At 38.0% G+C, this 19,115-nt stretch overlaps 1 protein-coding gene across 1 annotated transcript in view; it reads left to right on the forward strand.

Moving 5' to 3' along the window:
- Positions 1 to 263: 263 nt before the first annotated feature.
- The window catches only part of zdhhc1 (zinc finger DHHC-type containing 1), a 42,212-nt gene continuing 23,360 nt past the window's right edge, over positions 264 to 19,115 (forward strand). The window contains exons 1-3 of the mRNA XM_055154346.1: positions 264 to 743; positions 8,096 to 8,324; positions 11,219 to 11,394. Of these exons, the coding sequence (XP_055010321.1) occupies positions 8,112 to 8,324; positions 11,219 to 11,394 (389 nt within the window). The 5' untranslated portion in view covers positions 264 to 743; positions 8,096 to 8,111. The remainder of the gene's footprint in view (positions 744 to 8,095; positions 8,325 to 11,218; positions 11,395 to 19,115) is intronic.

Here is a 19,115-nt window from a genome sequence, read left to right on the forward strand (position 1 = left end):
GTCCAACTAATTTCCCTTGTGGATCAGTATGATAAGTTTGTCTAAATAACATTCAAAGTGACCCAAAACAAACAAACAAACAAACAAAAAAAATCCTGAAAAATAATTCTAAAATAAACAAGTAATAAAGTGAATTATTGATAAATGAGGGCAGTCGGTCGAAATGCCTGGGGTTTATCGAGCCCCGTTGGTTTGCCCGTTGCCAGGGAAACAGAGCACAGCGCAGTGAGTGAGTGAGGCAGACACAGACACAGACACAGACCGGAGGCTAATCTGCTGCTAACCACGCTCCCGCTCCCGTCCCGCGATGTCTGATGAATATTTAACACATTTTTCCCTTCAATAATTCACATTCACGTTTTTGTTTTCGATCTCCGCCGCCGCCCAAAGCTTTTTTTGCCCCCGGATCGCTAACACCTTCCTCCGGACTAGCCTCTCCAGATTAGCAGGCTAGCGACTCGAACCCTTAATCTTTCATTTACAAACACACTTTATCATTCATCTAAACGCCCGTCTTTGCGTGTGTTTCTCTCTCTCAAACATGAGCTTTTCAGTCTTTATGGGTGTGTGTTAAAGCGGGGGAAGGAGGAGGAGAGAGACCGACGACCGGAGCTCCAGACCCGGTGCATCGGAGAACCCCCAAGCCGCCTGAAGAGCCTCGGATCCGGGGCTGCTGAGATGGAGGATGTGCGGGGCAGGAGGGACGGAGCACATCCACTGTCTTGTTAACTGGATTTAAACAGGTATGACTGGTTTATATGTTAAAAATTATTCGTGTAAGTTTAAGAATTGAACTGAAATTGGTGCTGTTATACTTAAATCATAGCAGTTTTCTTTATATTTAGTGGTACACTGCAAATTTCACTGCAAAGTTATTCATCTTGTTTTCAGATTTATCACCAGTGTTGGGAAGGTTACTTTTAAAATGTATTCCCCTACAGATTACAGATTACATACCCCGAAATGTAGTTTGTAACCGGAATCCATTAAATGATTTAAAGTGAGTAATGTAATCTGAATACTTTGGATTACTTGATTTGCTGTAGAGAAGGCAAAGACGAGGATGCTTAACTGTATGAAAAATATTATTGATAGAAGAGGAGGAGACACGTCCTGATTTAGTTTTTGTTTAGACCTGGTTTAGATCTTGTTTAGACCTGGTTTTAGTCCTGGTTTAGTCCTGGCTTAAACCTGATTTAGATCTAGTTTAGACCTGGTTTTAGTCCTGTTTTAGATCTAGTTTAGACCTGTCTTTAGTCCTGGTTTAGTCCTGGCTTAAACCTGATTTAGATCTAGTTTAGACCTGTTTTTAGTCCTGGTTTAAACCTGATTTAGATCTAGTTTAGACCTGGTTTTAGTCCTGTTTTAGATCTAGTTTAGACCTGGTTTTAGTCCTGTTTTAGATCTAGTTTAGACCTGGTTTTAGTCCTGTTTTAGATCTAGTTTAGACCTGGTTTAGTCCTGGTTTAGTTTCCAGCAATGAGTGGGATTACCAAAAAAAATAAAATAATAATAATAAAAAATAAAATAAAATAAAAATAATGTGAAAACAGGAAAATACCGCCATGTAATCCATTCATTTCAACAAAGTAACTGTAATCCAATTACCACTCACTGAAACAGTAACTGTAACTGAATACAGTTACTCATAATTTGTACTCTGATTACGTAACTCCAGTATATGTAATCTGTTACTCCCCAACACTGTTTATTACCGATTTACAAGTTCTTAGTGCTTATTTCTAGTCTAAAGTAGGGCTGGGTATCATTAAGAAGTTGTCGATACGATACATGTCTCGATACAATGAGCTTTCGGTTCGATATGATTCGATACGATCAATAAACAATAAAGGCTGTGATACTAAAAGTGTTTGTTAAACCACTTCTTGTGCAAAGTTAGTATGGAAAACACACACTTTAATCATCAAAACTGTGAAAATCTTAAATGTGTCGCATAAATGAGCTTTCTTTCTCTAAACAAACAACAAAACTGTAGCTGTAACAGAATAATTTAGTAAAATATACAGAAAAATACTCTTGGCGATATATCGATACTGTATCATCACATTAAACTATACAATATTTTAATATTTTTGCATATCCCTAGTGTAGAGTTTGTTTATTTTAAGATAACTCGTCAAGTAAAATGATTTTGCTGCATGGACACATAATTTCTCTACTTTTTAGTCATTTTCTGATACATTTAAGAGTTTATATCGCAAATTTTGGCCAAGATTTTTTTACAGAACACAGCCTATGTGCTCTTATACTTGTTCTGATTCAGCTCAAGATCATTCTAAAGCTATTCAGGAAAGGTTCATTTGTGTCCTGTAAATTTGACTTAATATTGATCAAATAAATATCTAGTTATGATACTAGTTTTAGTATTGATGAATAGTATCTGATTGTCGATACTTTTGATAACCTTTGTGCTAAACTATAAGATTAAATGTACTGTGAACAATTTTATAGACTTAGACTTAGACAAACTTTATCGATCCACAAGGGAAATTATTTGGACACAGGGGCTCACACATCACAATATAACATAATAAAAGTAAAAATATAAACCGTATATAAAAGTAAAAAATATAAACCGTAATAATAAATTCTAAATAAGTAGCAAAAAGATAGCAAGAGGCAGGTGTCAAATAAAGCCATAATTATATAAATGTAAATGTACAAGTCAAAATAAAATAGAAAAATAAGTAATAAGTACATACAAGTCAAATCACTACACATTACACTATGAGATTAGAACCGAAGTTACCAAGTTTCTATTATGAAATGATTCCGTAAACTGCAATAAACACATACTTAATGTTTTTTTTGAAGGCTTTGAAGGTTTCTTCTTCATTTGGGCTTACATATACATACAGGCATACATATCCAGATACTAAAATTGGTATGGAAACTAGATACTAGATTTGAGCAAGTATCAAAAAGTCACATTGACAGGATAGAAATTAACCTTTCCTGAATATATTTAGAGCAATCTTCGGCTGTATTAGAACAAGTTTAAGAGCACATAGACAAGTATACGCCCATGGACCTACTATGGAAAACTACCTGGACTACGGAGAGATTACACAGATAAAAAAACACACGGAAATATAAAAGTGCTATGTTTTAATGTTGAAAATCACGTTCGATTGTCCAAATAAAGAGTGTTTTTTTTTTATTATTGTGGCATCAAAATCAGTATTGAGTAGGGATGTCACTATATCCAAATCTCTCGGTACGATATTATCACGATATGCATCTCACGGTACGATATTTATTGCGATATTTTGGAGAGGCTGATATAATTGTAAACAGGACACTTGTTTTGCTTTTAAAATACATTGACAAGATTTTGGTGTGAATTATTACCGTCATAATCCCAAGAATTCAAGTAAAAATCATATTTCTTCATGTTGTTTGCACTGAAATGAATCATGGGATATGTAGTTTCCGATGTTTATAAGCTGTTGCTGCTATAAAACAAAGGATTTAAGCAAAGGAACTTGTAATTTGATATTATTGTGAGACTTTTGACGATACAATATCACGTTATTTTGGTTATTGTTACATCCCTAGTGTTGAGTGTTGAATCTCTTCCTTAGTACTGAAATAGAGCTTGAAATTCTAGTATCATAACCACACTACAGCCCACTGCTGCGTGTATTAAAGTGACACGGTCTAGCCTCATAGAGAATAATTATGTTTATTACAGTTAATGGGAGCAGCAGATGCATTCGGACCGAGCAGAGCGATGGGACTTTCCTGTGTTTCTGTTCCATAGAGCTCTAATGGACGCCAATTACACTGATTACAAGTGTGTACTAATGCCTCACACAGCGGCGGCGGCAGCAGAAGGAGCCTTTTCCACAGAGAGGACACATCCAAACAAAGATAACTCACATTCTCCCGGTCACGTAACACCTCATCTCGAGAGACACAGTTTTTCCGGCTAAAATAAGGTCAACGTCGACTTCAAAGTAGGGTTGTTGTGGTGTAGTTCTTTAATGTTTTAAGCGATTCATCAGTTGTTGGGATCTCGGTCGACCAAAATTTCTGCTTTATCAAAATCATTAATCATTTCATTTAGAGTGTTGGTGTGGTTTTACGGTTTTATTTGGACAGGGACAGTGCACAACAATACATTAACCAAGACAGAAGTGCAAATTCATGCTCATTAACACCTGTAGTCCCTGAGCAGGTTGGTGGAAATACTGAGGGGGAAAAAAGAACTGTCATTAACTGCAAGAATAATTATAGTTTTTTCCTTTTCCTTTTTTTGTTGTTGTTTTGCTTTCCCTTCAGCCCTTACGCTTACATCTCTTCCGTTTTATTACTTACCTACTCACACACACACACGTTTGACCTCTCCTATAAGAAGAACAGAAGCCATTCTTTGTTATTAGGTTCTTTTTTAGACCAAGAGTTTGTTTTCATACCTGACAGTTTCGACTGCTCCCTGCGGTCTTTTTCAGAGTCACGTGATGTTGCTGTGACGTGTTCAGTCAGTAGATTTAAACAGGTTTTGGCGCTGTCTTCCTACCGGTGGAGGCAGGACGACAGCGCCATCTGCAGTCCGGCTTCCTCAGGACAGTATCCCAGATGTGTGAGAGTAGAAAAGACCCCTCGTCCCGGTTTATAGTCCCGCGGGCACATTTTCGTATTTCGATTGCTTCTTTAATCCAGCGACGATGTTTGTTTTCCTCTGTCCAATGATGTTTGCTCCATTCTAGTTCATAATGTGGTTCTTTCTTTACAGTGCTCAGAAATGGCTGATTTGAGTTGTTCCTGTTCTGCTTTGTGTTTCGTTTCTCGCGTTTTGCCTTCTCGCATTCTGTCCAATGTTCCTTTTTTCGTGTACTGAATGCCGTCCCTGTTTCCCTGATGTGTGTTTTATTGCAGGACAAGCAGGGTATTTCATATATGGCATTACATTTATGCTCCGATTCTATTGTGTCTTTTGGGTGGATGAGTATTTGTCCACCCAAAGTTTTCTCCTACCTAATAACATAGAATATCGGAAGACCAAATGAACCTCATTGGACTTGAAGCCATTCTTGTTGTCCCTTCAAACCTTGAAGGGACAGTTCGGAATTTTTGACACAGGACCTCATTTCCTAGTGAACCAGAGTGTTGGAGATGTGTGGAGACACTTTTTAAAATATTCCATCCAGTCCTTGTAATTGCAGAGGTCGCTGGTGCTAGACTAGTGCATGTCAATGGCCATAGTTATCCTGCCACTAAAAACAATCTTACCCACTCCACAAAACACCCAAAGTAAATCTATTATTACACCAGACTGTCGATGTAAATGTCTGTGTTGATAGAATAATTTTATAAGTAAAACCAACCTTGCATTTGAAGGATTTATGTCTGAGCAGCAGCAGTGAGTTGTACTTCCTGATAGAAATTTTGGCAGCAGCGGACTGATATATGAGAAAATAGTCCCTCGACATTTGATGATTCATGCGATGCAAGTTTAGTTTTATTTCAAACGTTATTCTATCGACACAGACATTTACATGGACAGTCTAATGTATGCACAAATCAAGTCAATAAAAAATTAATAAATACTGAGAATACAGAGATAAAATGACCACAAAATAAATTAAAACAGATATTATTTTGAGTCACATTGTTCAAATACTATCCTATACTATTCTAAAAACAATACCATACACCGAACACATAAGCACATGCACTTTTAGCCCCTTCCTTCTGCTCTTTATCACATTAATTCCTAATGTGTACAAACTTGTTTAGAGATCAGTCACTTCTTTGTCAGACGTGCAAACATTTGTTAATTATTTAGTGACTTAGTGGACGATTTATTATTTAGAAGCTGGTCTTTCCTAGTATGATTTTCTGCATAATTGAGTGCAGTTTGGATCAGATACTTAGAGATACAGAATAGTTTTGAGAGCTTTAGTTCACTAATTTATCGGCAGGGCATGTCTTTAATCGAGCAAGGATTTCTTTAGTTGACTGCAGACCTCCTCAGCGCAAACTTCTGCTCCCACTCCTCCTGTTTCCAGCCTCTGCAGTCAGTGTCAGTGTCAAGTGGCTCTAGTCTTTAGCAGCAGTAATTAGCCTCGCGCTCGTGTCTGTCTCCCGTCTCGGCTCAGAGGAAAATCAGCTGCAGTGCACGAACAGTTCACCCAGTACTCCAGGTTCATATTATACCCATGTCCCATGATATACCCTACCTCCCACGGGCAGAGTTCGAAAAAGTGATCCATGCTTTCGTGACATCACGCCTGGACTATTGTAATTCTTTATATGTAGGGTTAGACCAGGGCTCCCTGCAACGCATACAACACGTCCAGAATGCTGCAGCTCGTCTGCTGACAAATACTAAAAAATGTGAACACATCACACCTCTTCTGTGTGACCTGCACTGGCTCCCTGTCCTATACCGGGTGCAATTTAAAATGTTGTTAATTGTTTTCAAATGTCTACACTCCATGGGTCCAGTCTACTTGAGGGAGTTACTGCAGCCCTATACTCCCCCCAGAGCCCTGAGATCAGCCGACCAGCTCCTTTTGGTCGTGCCCAAAACTCGGCTCAAGACAAGAGGTGACAGAGCTTTTTCTGTGGCAGCGCCCAGACTATGGAATTGCCTTCCTCTTGCTGTCAGATCCTCTCAGTCTGTAACGCAGTTTAAGACAAGACTGAAAACTCACCTCTTCTCCCTGGCATTTAGTACGAGCTAGTCAGGTTATCTTGGTAGTTTTTAACATGTTTTCTGTATATTTGTATATGTAACTGTTTCTTCTATGCTGTTGCTGTTGACTTGTATGTGAAGCACTTTGGTCAACTGAAGTTGTTTTAAATGTGCTATATAAATAAATTTTGAATTGAATTGAATTGAATTGAATATATAACCAGAAATACTGTATGACCCAGATCTAGGACATAGCTGTTGCAGTTCTGAAATGTGAATTATTATTTTTTATTATTATTTTTTTTACGTCCAACATTACGCAAAATTGAGGTTTATATTATTGCCTTAATTTCTTTTGTTTAATAATGTTTTGGCAAATAGGCTTTTTAGTAGGAAATGAGGGTCAGGAGTGGGGAAAAATATTCACCAAATATTCACCAGTTTGTTTCTTATGTCTCTTACTTGCCTTGTAAATAATAATATAACTACATTTAAAGCTTCTACTGTACATTACACAAAATCAACTTTTTAGCCATGTTATAATGTGGTTACCTCATCAAAAACAGACCTGGAGTTGTGTTTTGTTTCATTCACACGTTTGAGTAATCCTTTATTATTAGTCTGTCTACATATCCAAAGCTGAAAATGTTCTGTTCCACCTTGTGATTAGGGCTGAGTATCATTAAGAAGTTGCCGATACGATACATACATGGATACAGTGCACTTTCGATTCAATACAATACATTTCAAATCGGTTCGATACGGCTCAATAGAAAATAAAGGTCAAATCTTGGCTGTGATACTAAAAGTCTTTGTTAAACCACTTCATGTGCAAAGTTCATATGAAACACAAACATTTTCAAAACAGTGAAAATGTCAAATATGTCGCATAAAAAGAGTTTCCTTTCACTAAACGAGCAACTGTATCATCACATTAAACAATTATCGCTATTTCAGTATTTTTGCACAGCCCTACTTGTGATGTCATGTGGTGGTAGTTTTACAGCTACCTTTATCTTTAGTTCAGTAGAGATTGACAATTCTAGGGCTGCAAATGACCAAATTATTCTCGTGAAGGTGCATTGAGTTTACAAAAACACAGTCGAGCAAGGTGAAATAGCGTTTTTTTTCCGTTTGAGAGAAGAACTCTAAACTAAATCTGCAGGGTTTGTGTGTTAAACGTGTGAATGAAACTAAACACAACACAACTGTGATGAGGAAACAACATTATAACATACAGTAGATCAGAAAATAATGTAATATGGGTGCTTTAATCAAATGGTATTCAACTTTAAAGCCAAAAAATAGGCTAAAATTAAAGCATTTTGCTTTTTTCATTTTGTGTTTATGCACTGAGAACTTTAGACAAACATGTATCTATACGGTGAGTGGACTTGTATCCAACTAATGAGTGTATTTGTGTGTTTCCAGCCGGAGCTCCAGCCCGATGGAGGTGTGCAGTAAGAACCCGAACAGGACAGCTCCGGTGGGGGAGGAGCGCCGAGCCGATGTGCCCCTCTGCTCCAGGACCAATGGCTGGAGCTGGCCCCCGCACCCCTTCCAGATGCTGGCCTGGCTGCTCTACGCATACTTCGCCATCACCGGGTTTGGGGTGTTTGTGCCCCTGCTGCCCCCTCACTGGATCCCCGCCGGGTACATCGTATCCTTCATAAAGCAAATAAATGTTTAATTATAATGCGCAATGTCAGTAATGTTGAATTGTCTTGTCTATTTTCATACATAAGGCACACCGGATTATAAGACGCATTAAGCGAAACAAACAAACGACACTTGAGCCTGATCCTTAGCCCAGGCGTCCATGATGGTCCATGGCAGATCGTGGCATAATTCGCCCGGCGTTGTCTCCCTGTCTTGGTGAATGAGGATTATGAATGTGAATGTGGGTGGATAATAAATTTTTTTTTTTTTTAAATTTCCTACGAGGAGGACTCAAATATACATTGAGTAATAATGTGTTTAATGCAGCTTTGCGCACATTTGTTTACATTTTACAGAAATGAAACTTAAAACCACATGGCTAATTTGCATAAACTATAAGCGCTGAAAAAAACCAACTCTCTCCTTGTGGTCAGCTTCTGTCGAACTACCTCCATAAGGCTCCTGATTACGGTAGCCGACAATCCATCAAGCTTACCAAACTCGTACTAAAACATTTTGACAGATTTTTGAGCTCCGTTTACCTGCATTACCACGTTACACACAGGTCAGTAAACACAACCAGAATTAATACATAAGGGGCACTGTTGATTTTTGAGAAAAATTAAAGGATGTAAGTGCGCCTTATAGTAAAAAAAATACGGTAATATTTATTTACTGTTATTATTTTTGTAACTTTCTCACTAACGATCATGCAACACACAGTCAAGATTATCAGTCAATCCGCAAATAATCATTTATTTCGAGCGTGGCTGTTCAGTTCACATATGACTGTCATGCCAGTTTAACATTACAATACTTACAACAAAAAAATCCTGTATCATTTATACACAACAAAAAAAGTATGGTAAACAAGATAACTGGTTAGACTTATTATAGAATTAAAATTTCCATTCATTTTTCACATAAAATTTCCAAAAATTTTACTAAATGTTTCAAAGCTTAAACAGAATGAACTATGTGCTCTTATACTTGTTCTGATACAGCTCAAGATCATTATAAAGCTCTTCAGGAAAGGTTCATTTCTGTTTGTGAATGTGACTTTTTTAATGTTTATACTTATCCAAAGTAGTATCTGATTCTCGATACTTTTGACAACCCTACTAGATTAATTGTATAACCTCTCAGGGCCTCTGGTTGTCTTCTGTGGTACTAAAGATAAAGATAAAAGGTGTGCTTGGCCCACGTTCACAGCCTGAGCTCTGTTTACACTGAGGAGCTTCAGCTGTAAACATTAAGGGCTAATAGAATACAATGGCCCCATTATTCGACATGTGAGCAGTTCTGGTTTTTTATGCTCCTCCGGCTGCAGCACGAGGATCACACCGTTTTAGACTCAACAGTGTCAAAGTTACAAAAACACGAATTATACTCAGAGCAGAACTGTGGAAGAGATTCTCAGGCAGTTTCTAGGACAAGCTTGAATGTGCTCCATGATTTGCAGCCCCTCTAAAACATTAAAGGACTTAACTTCTAGTAATCGTATCATGTGATAATTTTATCTACATTGCTTTATTATTGTAAAAAGTATAGAAAATAATAATATCAAAACTAGATAATCATTTGAACAAGTATCAATACTAAAAAGTCACATTCACAAACAGAAATGAGTCTTTCCTGAAGAGCTTTAGAATGATCTTGAGCTGTATCAGAACAAGTATAAGACCAGTGTTTTTTATGATCAAAGTGATATTGGAATCAGCATTAAGTATCAAGTCTGTTCCGTAGTAAATACTGTACTGAGTTTGAAATCGTAGAAAAAATCTGTGTATCATTCGTTCATTCCTTTTTCAAAATAAATCCAATCATTAGAAAACGAAAGAAAAACAACTATTTTCTTCATTATTTGTCTCCAAAACCAATTTTCGATTTTGTGTTTAAATGAATAATGGGGAAAAAAAAAACAAATAACGACCGTTTCCTGTTTACGTGACTTAAGCTGCAATGCTGGATTTTTGCGCCGCATACAGACTGAACCAGGACTGAACCAGGTCTAAACCAGGACTGAACCAGGACTGAGTGTCGGGACGGGCCCGGAGGTGCGTCCACGTAGACCGTTGGGTGACCATAGGTGAAAGGACCGGCGCAGAGCTCCGTGCCACACTCTGCTCTCTGGTTTAGTCCTGATTTAGACCTAGTTTAATCTTGGTTCAGTCCTGGTTCAGTTCTTGTTCAGTTCTGGTTTAGTAATGTTTCAGTCCTGTTTTAGTTCTGGTTCAGTCCTGGTTTAGACCTGGTTTAGTCCTGCTTCAGTCCTGCTTCAGTCCAGGTTTAGTCCTGTTTTAGTCCTGGTTCAGTCCGTATGTGGCGCAAAAATCCGGCATTGCAGTTTAAGTCACTATCCATTTTTTCCATGATTCATTTAAACACAAAATTAAAAACTGAAGAAAAAAAAATTTTTAAATTGTTATCCGTTTTTTCATTTTGGTTTTGGAGACAAATAGAAATAGAAAGTACTTGTTTTTTCGTTTTCTTACTTTTTATTTACATGGATTAGACAAAACTGGATCCAAACCACGAAAAGTGTGAACGTACTCTAAGATTATATTTTATTTCTCTATTAGTCACATATTTTTTTTGAAGATTCCCAACAACAGAATGTATATAAATGGACATAACTAACCCCTCAGCCGCCGTGTTCTAAATAGGAAGTGAACATGGGGTTTTAAAATGGTGGTATTAACCCACACTACATGATCCTGTTGTTTTTATTTTACTATTTTTGTCAGTAAATAAAGTCCTAACAGGGAATTTGGCTCCAGATGCCCAAACCACACAACCCCCAATTCGAGAAGAGTGGCTCTAAATGTTCTTAATAATTCTGTGTTTACATTTCCTGCTCCACCTCCGCTGTTTTTTCCTGAGCGCTCCTCTCAGTGCACCGGTGTCCTGTTCGTGTGTCACCTGTGCGTCCACGTGCTCGCCGTGTCCATAGATCCGGCCGACTCGAACGTGAGGAGCCGGACTCACCGAGGCCCCGTCCCCGTGTTCGACCGCTCCAAGCACGCCCACGTCATCGAGAACTGCCACTGCTTCCTCTGCCAGGTCGACGTGTGAGTACCAGACCCTCGCACCCACAGGCTCCTTTTAATGAAAAATACAAATCAATATTCACATGCGTCCTGACCAGTGTTGGGAAGGTGACTTTTAAAATGTATTCCCCTACAGATTACAGATTACATACCCCAAAATGTAGTTTGTAACGTAATCCAATAAATTACTTAAAGTGAGTAACGTAATCTGAATACTTTGGATTACTTGATATTGTCATGCTTTTTCACTTGTTTTGTATATTACCATTTGTCATTTAATAAATAAATAAAAAAATATATATTGTCATGTTTTTTAAAACTACATGAATGTAACAACCACATCCTGAAAATTACTAATACTTGACCACATAAAAAATATTATTGATAGAGAAATTATTTTTATATGAAATCACAATTATGTCCACCTACTGTTAGTGTCATATTGTATTAGTTTAGTCCTAGTTTAGACCTGGTTTTAGTCCTAGTTTAGTCCTAGTTTAGTCCTGGTTTATCCTGGTTTATCCTGGTTTAGTCCTGGTTTTAGTCCTGGTTTTAGTCCTAGTTTAGTTCAGTTCTGGTTTTAGTCCTAGTTTAGTCCTGGTTTTAGTCCTAGTTTAGTCCTGGTTTTAGTTCTAGTTTTAGTCCTGGTTTAGTCCTGGTTTTAGTCCTAGTTTAGTTCTAGTTTAGTCCTGGTTTAGTCCTGGTTTAGTCCTGGTTTTAGTCCTGGTTTTAGTCCTAGTTTAGTTCTAGTTTAGTTTAGTTTAGTTTAGTTCTAGTTTAGTCCTGGTTTAGTCCTGGTTTTAGTTCTGGTTTTAGTCCTGGTTTAGCCCAAAATGTGAAAACAGGAAAATCCCGCCGTGTAATCCATTTATTTCAACAAAGTAACTGTAATCCAATTACCACTCACTGAAACAGTAACTGTAACTGAATACAGTTACTCATAATTTGTACTCTGATTACTTAACTCCGGTACATGTAATCTGTTACTCCCCAACACTGGTCCTGACTATGAGCGGGCTTGCGTGTCCACAAACCTGACTCTCCTCCTGCTTGTCTCCTTTGGCTATAGATTTGTTAAGTGTGATGTCTCTTCCAAGTCAGTGAACATGTTTACAGCTTCTTCTATTTTTAGCAGCAACACATCTCACATTAACAAGAGAGAGTTGTTTAAAGCTGACAAGGTTATTATAAGGATGGATCTATGGTTACAGCACTACAATCTTGTTGCTTGTTTAGAGGAAGGAAACTTTTTTTTACGCAACACATTTGACATTTTCACTGGTTTGATGATTAAAATGCGCGTGTTTCATATGAACTTTGCACGAGAAGTGGTTTAACAAAGACGCTTAGTGTCCCAGACATGATTTAGCATTTATTTTTTATTGAACCGTGTCGAATCAATTTGAAATATTTCGTATCGAATTGAAAGTGCACTGTATAGAGATGTAGAGATAGAGAGACTTCTGAACGATACCCAGCCCTAATGGAGACACAGTGCACACATTTGCAAACACAACCGAAAAAGTTTGCAAGTTTAAAGATAGTCTGAAAACGCAAGAAAAAATCTAAATAAATGGATTTAAACAACACATTTTCAGGAGCCTGTGATCAATACGAGCGTACATGGTCCTGTTTAGGAGCTTGATTTTCAACAAAAAAGAGTGACTAACTGAAAAACTGTGATGAGGGACTGGTTTAACAGTGTAACAGCTCACTTGTTGTAGTTGCAACTAAAGCCCTATTCGCACGGGATAAAAACAATTTGGGGATGTCTGGTAATTTGCAAATTAACGCCCCACCTCTGTGTTACTTGCAGCGCATTCACACGGGATATGCAAAATCCGTAAATAACTCTATTTTACTGACACTGACTGAGAATGAAAGAGAAAAGAGCACAGGAAGCGACGAAAGAGATAGAAAAGGTGCGAGATTATTACATCAAACACTGAGATTCAGATTCAAACAGGACTAGTATTATCACCGGACGTCTGTGTTTGGGGAAATACAGTAGGTAATTTGTGGCTCCACAATTATTACAAGTCACCAAAGATCCAAGGCAAAGCAAGGCAAGTTTATTTGTATAGCAAAATTCGTACACAAAATAATTCAAAGTGCTTTACAGAATAAGAAATACATTAAAATCATAATAAAAACAAATCAAAACATAAAAAGATTAAAATTAAAAAAGAGAGACATAAATTAGAGAGAAGAGTGCGGAATGAAAACCTTTCAGTTATATGCACAGTCAAACAGAAATGCTTTGAGCCTGGATTTAAACAGCGTCAAAGAAGAGGCCTGTCTCACATGTTCAGGAAGACTGTTCCAGGTTTTAGCTGCGTGAACCTGAAACGCTGACTCCCCTTGTTTAGTCCACAGGTAGGGTTGGGCAGTATCCAAATTTTGATACCGTTAAACCTTCTCAGGATTTTACCGGGGTATACGGTATTATCATATAGGCGAGTTTCAGCTGACGTCATTGTTATTAAAAGCCCGCGTTGCATGCTGGGAAATATTTGGGTCGGAGGCAAAAAACACGAAAGCGGTCAAACACAGTGCATAACCTTGCGCATTTATCCCCGATAATGGTAAATTCCTGCTGCATTATCGGATGCACAAATAGAAGCACGGAAGAAGGAAAATGCCTTTTTCGTATTCTGAGTGAAAAGAACCGCTAATGGTGAATTAAACGGCTTTCAAACATTCGCAGAGCAAACATAGAAGATCCTAACAAACCGTGGACTCCAACAAGTTCAACAACACATCGAGACTCTTGGAGGCTTTCATCTTTTCTGCTGTGAATGGCCCAGGAGTTTCCACCAAGTCATTGTGGATATCGCCGAAGTGAATATTTGTCCAGGTAGTTGGCGATTCTGACCAGAAATTTGGTTTGGTCCACCTTTTGTCGGGGTTGAAAAGGGTGATTTGGCTCCATCGATGCTTATGACCAATTTCTGGTCAAATCGTCTTCGGTCCTCTGTTGTTAGAGTGGATAAATAACCGGGATCAATACCCTTTACGTGCTTTCTCGCTCCGTCCTTCATGTTGAATTAGTGTTTCTTGCCGCCGACCAAAATAATTCCCAGCATGCAACGCGTGCTTTTGTCAACAATGAAACTTGCCAATTACCAAAATGTTTTAGTACGACTTTGGTAAACTAGGAAGTCGCACCGCTGTATGGCCTGTGCGTATGACCTGCAGACTTATAATCAAATGTGCGCCTGAAGCCAAAATGCTGCCAAATTGCAGAAGTACGGAACAAAACTAATCGAACGTCATCTCCCCACGCAGTTAAAAGAAACATTACAGACAATATTAGTTTTAAATCGTGGTCGCAATCAATTGAAAATACAACCACACATTCATTTGTGCTGAGCAAACTAATTTAGGTATCAATAAATTATAATATTATATTAGGTCCTTATGCCCTGCAGATTTTTTTAATGACGGTAATGAAACTGATACCGTTGATACTTTTTGATACCGCGGGAAACTGTAATACTGTATTACCACCCAACCCTATCCACAGGTAATACTAATCCTGTGTGAATAGGGCTTTATGGTCAGATTGTGTTAAATATAAATACGAGTAACAGAACTTCAGACAGAACAGTGCCTCTAGTTAGCTTCACACGCCAAGGAAATATGGAATTAAATCAGCTGCAAAGTATGAAAATACATTTAGGATTAAAATATTCACATGAGTTAGACTGTGTGATAAACATGCATTGTCAGTTCAGCCATACATCAGGTACCTTTGCCCTCTCCCTCTTGTGTTTCCGTAGCAACAGTGTGACGCTCTCCTGTATATTTAGTGCTCTCCACAGACAGGTGTCCCAGCAGCAGTCCCCACACTCTGCCCACATCATTAACACGGCCCACAGGGAGGCGTTAGCTTCCTGTTAGCAAACAAGTGTGACGCCAGCAGCCAAAACACCGTGTACCTCCACAACAGCCCGATAGAAGCTTACAAGGTCACTTCAAAGTATTATCACCGCTTTTACTCCTGTAGAATTCGTTTAAAGGCGCTGAATCTGATTTTTACTGTGTTAAAAATGTGAAAAAACAGAACTAGTTCATTTTAAACAGTTTGCAGTGGTCTAAAGTTATTTCTCGCTTTCCTTATGCGTTCTGAACATCCTAATTATTCACTACGATGAGTTTATAAGTACAGAAAACACCCTGTTCCACCTTGTGATGTCATGTGGATGTACAAGAAACTCCCTACTCTATTTTTAAACTCCATGCTCTTTTTCATGTGGATAATTTCAGCTCTGGAATTGGCAGTCTTGACTAAACTGGCCCCGTCCACACTAGTACGTATTCGAGTTGTTTTCGTTGCGGATGCAGTGTTCGTCCACACTAATCCGATTGTAAACAGCTCCAGACACAGAACGATCTATTGCCGCCAGCTCCCACTAATTCATTTGAGTACAGATCTGATCCGGCACCGTGTGGAAGCCTGAAAACGCTGATACACTGATGTAGGTCTATGCACCACGAAGTAATTCACCGCCAAAACACTAAGAGACTAGAATATATGTCCATTGTAAACGGTATATGTTCAGTGTTAAGTCTTAAAGTAAATAGTAGCTGTTTACTTGAAAACTACTGCTTGACAACACAAGGTGGAACAGATCATTTTGATGTTAGTAGTTTCTTTTTTCAGACCAAGAGTTTTGACTGCTCACTAGCGATCTTCCTCAGAGTGGTCACATTATTTCTTCCTACCAGTTGAGGCAGGATGAAAAAGAACCTAATAAAATAACTATAATAATAAATTATTGGAAGACTAAATGAACCTCACTGGACCTGATTGAGAGCGTTTTGAGCTTTGGAGATGTAGACAGACTAACAATAACGGATTATTCAAATATGTGAATGAAACAAAACACAACTTCAGGTCTGTTTTTGAGGAGGTAACAACATTATAACATGACTTCTCTAGGATCAGGCCGATTAAAAGACTTTAAAGGGCACTCTGTTCGACCTTGTGATGTCTCTATTTTTAAACTCCATACACCTTCACGAGAATCATTTGGATAATTTTAACTCTGGAATTGCCAATATTGACTAAACTAAAAATAAATGGTAGCTGTTTACTTGAAAACTACTGCTTCGTGACATCACAAGGTGGAGCAGAGCATTTTGATATGAGCATTTTATTAGTTTCTTTTTTCAAGAGTTTTGACTGCTCACTAGCGGTCTTCCTCAGAATTGTCACGTGATGTCCTCCTGCCGGTGAAGGCAGGACGAAAAAGAACCTAATAAAATAACATAAATTATCGGACTATATGAACCACATTGAGCCTCATTCAGAGCATTTTGAGCTTTGGAGATGTAGACAGACTAATAATAGGGTTACTCAAACATGCCTAATAAAAGGGTTACTCCTAATAAAAGGTTGACTCAAACATGTGTGAATGAAACAAAACACAACTCCAGGTCTGTTTTTGAGGAGGTAAGAACATTATAATGTGGCTTCTCTAGGATCAGCCTATTAAAAGACTTTAAATATTACGTATTATACATATTATGCTGTTTTCTGATCTATAATGTTGTTTCCTCATCACAAACAGACCTGGAGTTTGTGTTTTGTTTCACTCACACATGTTTAACACGCAAACTCTGCATATTTTTTTCTTCTCTCAAACGGAAAACACTGTATTCGACCTTGTGATGTCTCTATTTTTAAACTCCATACACCTTAACTCTGGAATTGCCAATATTGACTAAACTAAAAGTAAATGGTAGCTGTTTACTTGAAAACTACTGTTTCATGACATCACAAGGTGGAGCAGATATTTTGAGTCTTGGAGATGTAGACAGACTAATAATTTAGGCTTACTCAAACATGTGAATGAAACAAAACACAACTCCAGGCATGTTTTTGAGGTCACGGTCATGGAAATCCTGGAAAGGTCATGGAAATTGAAAATGTCATTTTCACTCTTCATGACATCACAAGGTGGAACAGAGCATTTTGAGTCTTGGAGATATAGACAGACAGTGTTGGGGAGTAACAGATTACATGTACTGGAGTTACGTAATCAGAGTACAAATTATGAGTAACTGTATTCAGTTACAGTTACTGTTTCAGTGAGTGGTAATTGGATTACAGTTACTTTGTTGAAATAAATGGATTACACGGCGGGATTTTCCTGTTTTCACATTTTGGGCTAAACCAGGACTAAAACCAGAACTAAAACCAGGACTAAACCAGGACTAAACTAGAACTAAACTAGAACTAAACTAGAACTAAACTAGAACTAAACTAGGACTAAAACCAGGACTAAACTAGAACTAAACTAGAACTAAACTAGAACTAAACTAGGACTAAAACCAGGACTAAAACCAGGACTAAACCAGGACTAAACTAGAACTAAACTAGGACTAAAACCAGGACTAATTATTAATTTATTATTAATTATTATTTTTATTTAATTTTTTTTCGATAATTCCACTCATTGCCGGTAAATAAACCAAATCTAAACTAGATCTTAACCAAGTCTAAACCAGGACTAAACTAGATATTAACCAGGTCTAAACCAGGACTAAACCAGGACTAAAACCAGGTCTAAACTAGATCTAAACCAGGTCTAAAACCAGGTCTAAATCAGGTCTAAAACCAGGTCTAAACCAGGTCTAAACCACGACTAAACCAGGACTTAAACCAGGTCTAAACTAGATCTGAACCAGGTCTAAACCAGAACTAAACCAGGACTAAAACAGAACTAAAACAGGATTTAACAGGACTAAACCATGCTGCGCGGACATGTCTCCTCGTCTTCTGTCAATAATATTTTTAATTTGGTTAAGTAAAGTCTGGGCTTTTCATTTTCTTTTAGCAAACAAAACATCTTATGTGAAGATTTCCTCGTCTTTGCTTCTGTATAGCAAAAGTATTCAGATTACATTACTCACTTAAAATAATTGAATGGATTACTTTACAAACTACATTTTGGGGTATGTAATCTGTAATCTGTAGGGGAATACATTTTAAAAGTCACCTTCCCAACACTGTACACAGAGTAATATTTTAGGCTTTCTCAAACACGTGAATGAAACAAAACACAACTCCAGGCCAGATTTTGAGGAGGTAACAACTTTATACAAGGTTCCCACTGTCATGGAAATCGTGGAAAAGTCATGGAAATTAAAAATGTTATTTTCCTGGCCTGGAAAAGTCATAGAATTTCAGTATTTTTCACACAACTTCAGCGTTCTGTTAAGTTATCATTAGGCTGTTATGATGCGACTTTTGTGTAACAGCATTATAACATGACTTAAAGCTCACAGAGTCAATTTAGTAAAATATAGAACCTTTAAAAGAACAGAGACATACATTTTTGGCTATTTCATTTTGGTATTTAGAGGTAATATATTAGACAAATGCATAGATTTTCTTTTACTATATACGCGTAGGTCAAACATTTAGTCCAAACCCGCTGTCTCTGTTTTTGTTTAAATAATGTACAGTTCCTCCTCGTCTTTCTTTACCGTCTGTTCCTAAAGCGCTCAGACCAGGGCACATGTTTAATGCAGAGCCCTGATGTAAATAAGTAAAAGTGACTGTTACTGTTCTCGCTGCGAGTCGGAGGTAGGTCAGTGGGACACCGTACCCCAGCATGCTTTGGGGGGGGGGAACTGGGTCAGCCGCGCCCAAAGGAACCGCCTCCCTCCCCCCACCTTCCCTCCTCTCTCGCCATCCATTTCTATCTTTAATCCACATCACGACTGTACTT

Source organism: Boleophthalmus pectinirostris, unplaced genomic scaffold, assembly GCF_026225935.1.
Source record: "Boleophthalmus pectinirostris isolate CB_2022bp ecotype Guang Dong unplaced genomic scaffold, ASM2622593v1 HiC_scaffold_19, whole genome shotgun sequence".
NCBI classification, from domain to species: Eukaryota; Metazoa; Chordata; class Actinopteri; order Gobiiformes; family Gobiidae; genus Boleophthalmus; species Boleophthalmus pectinirostris.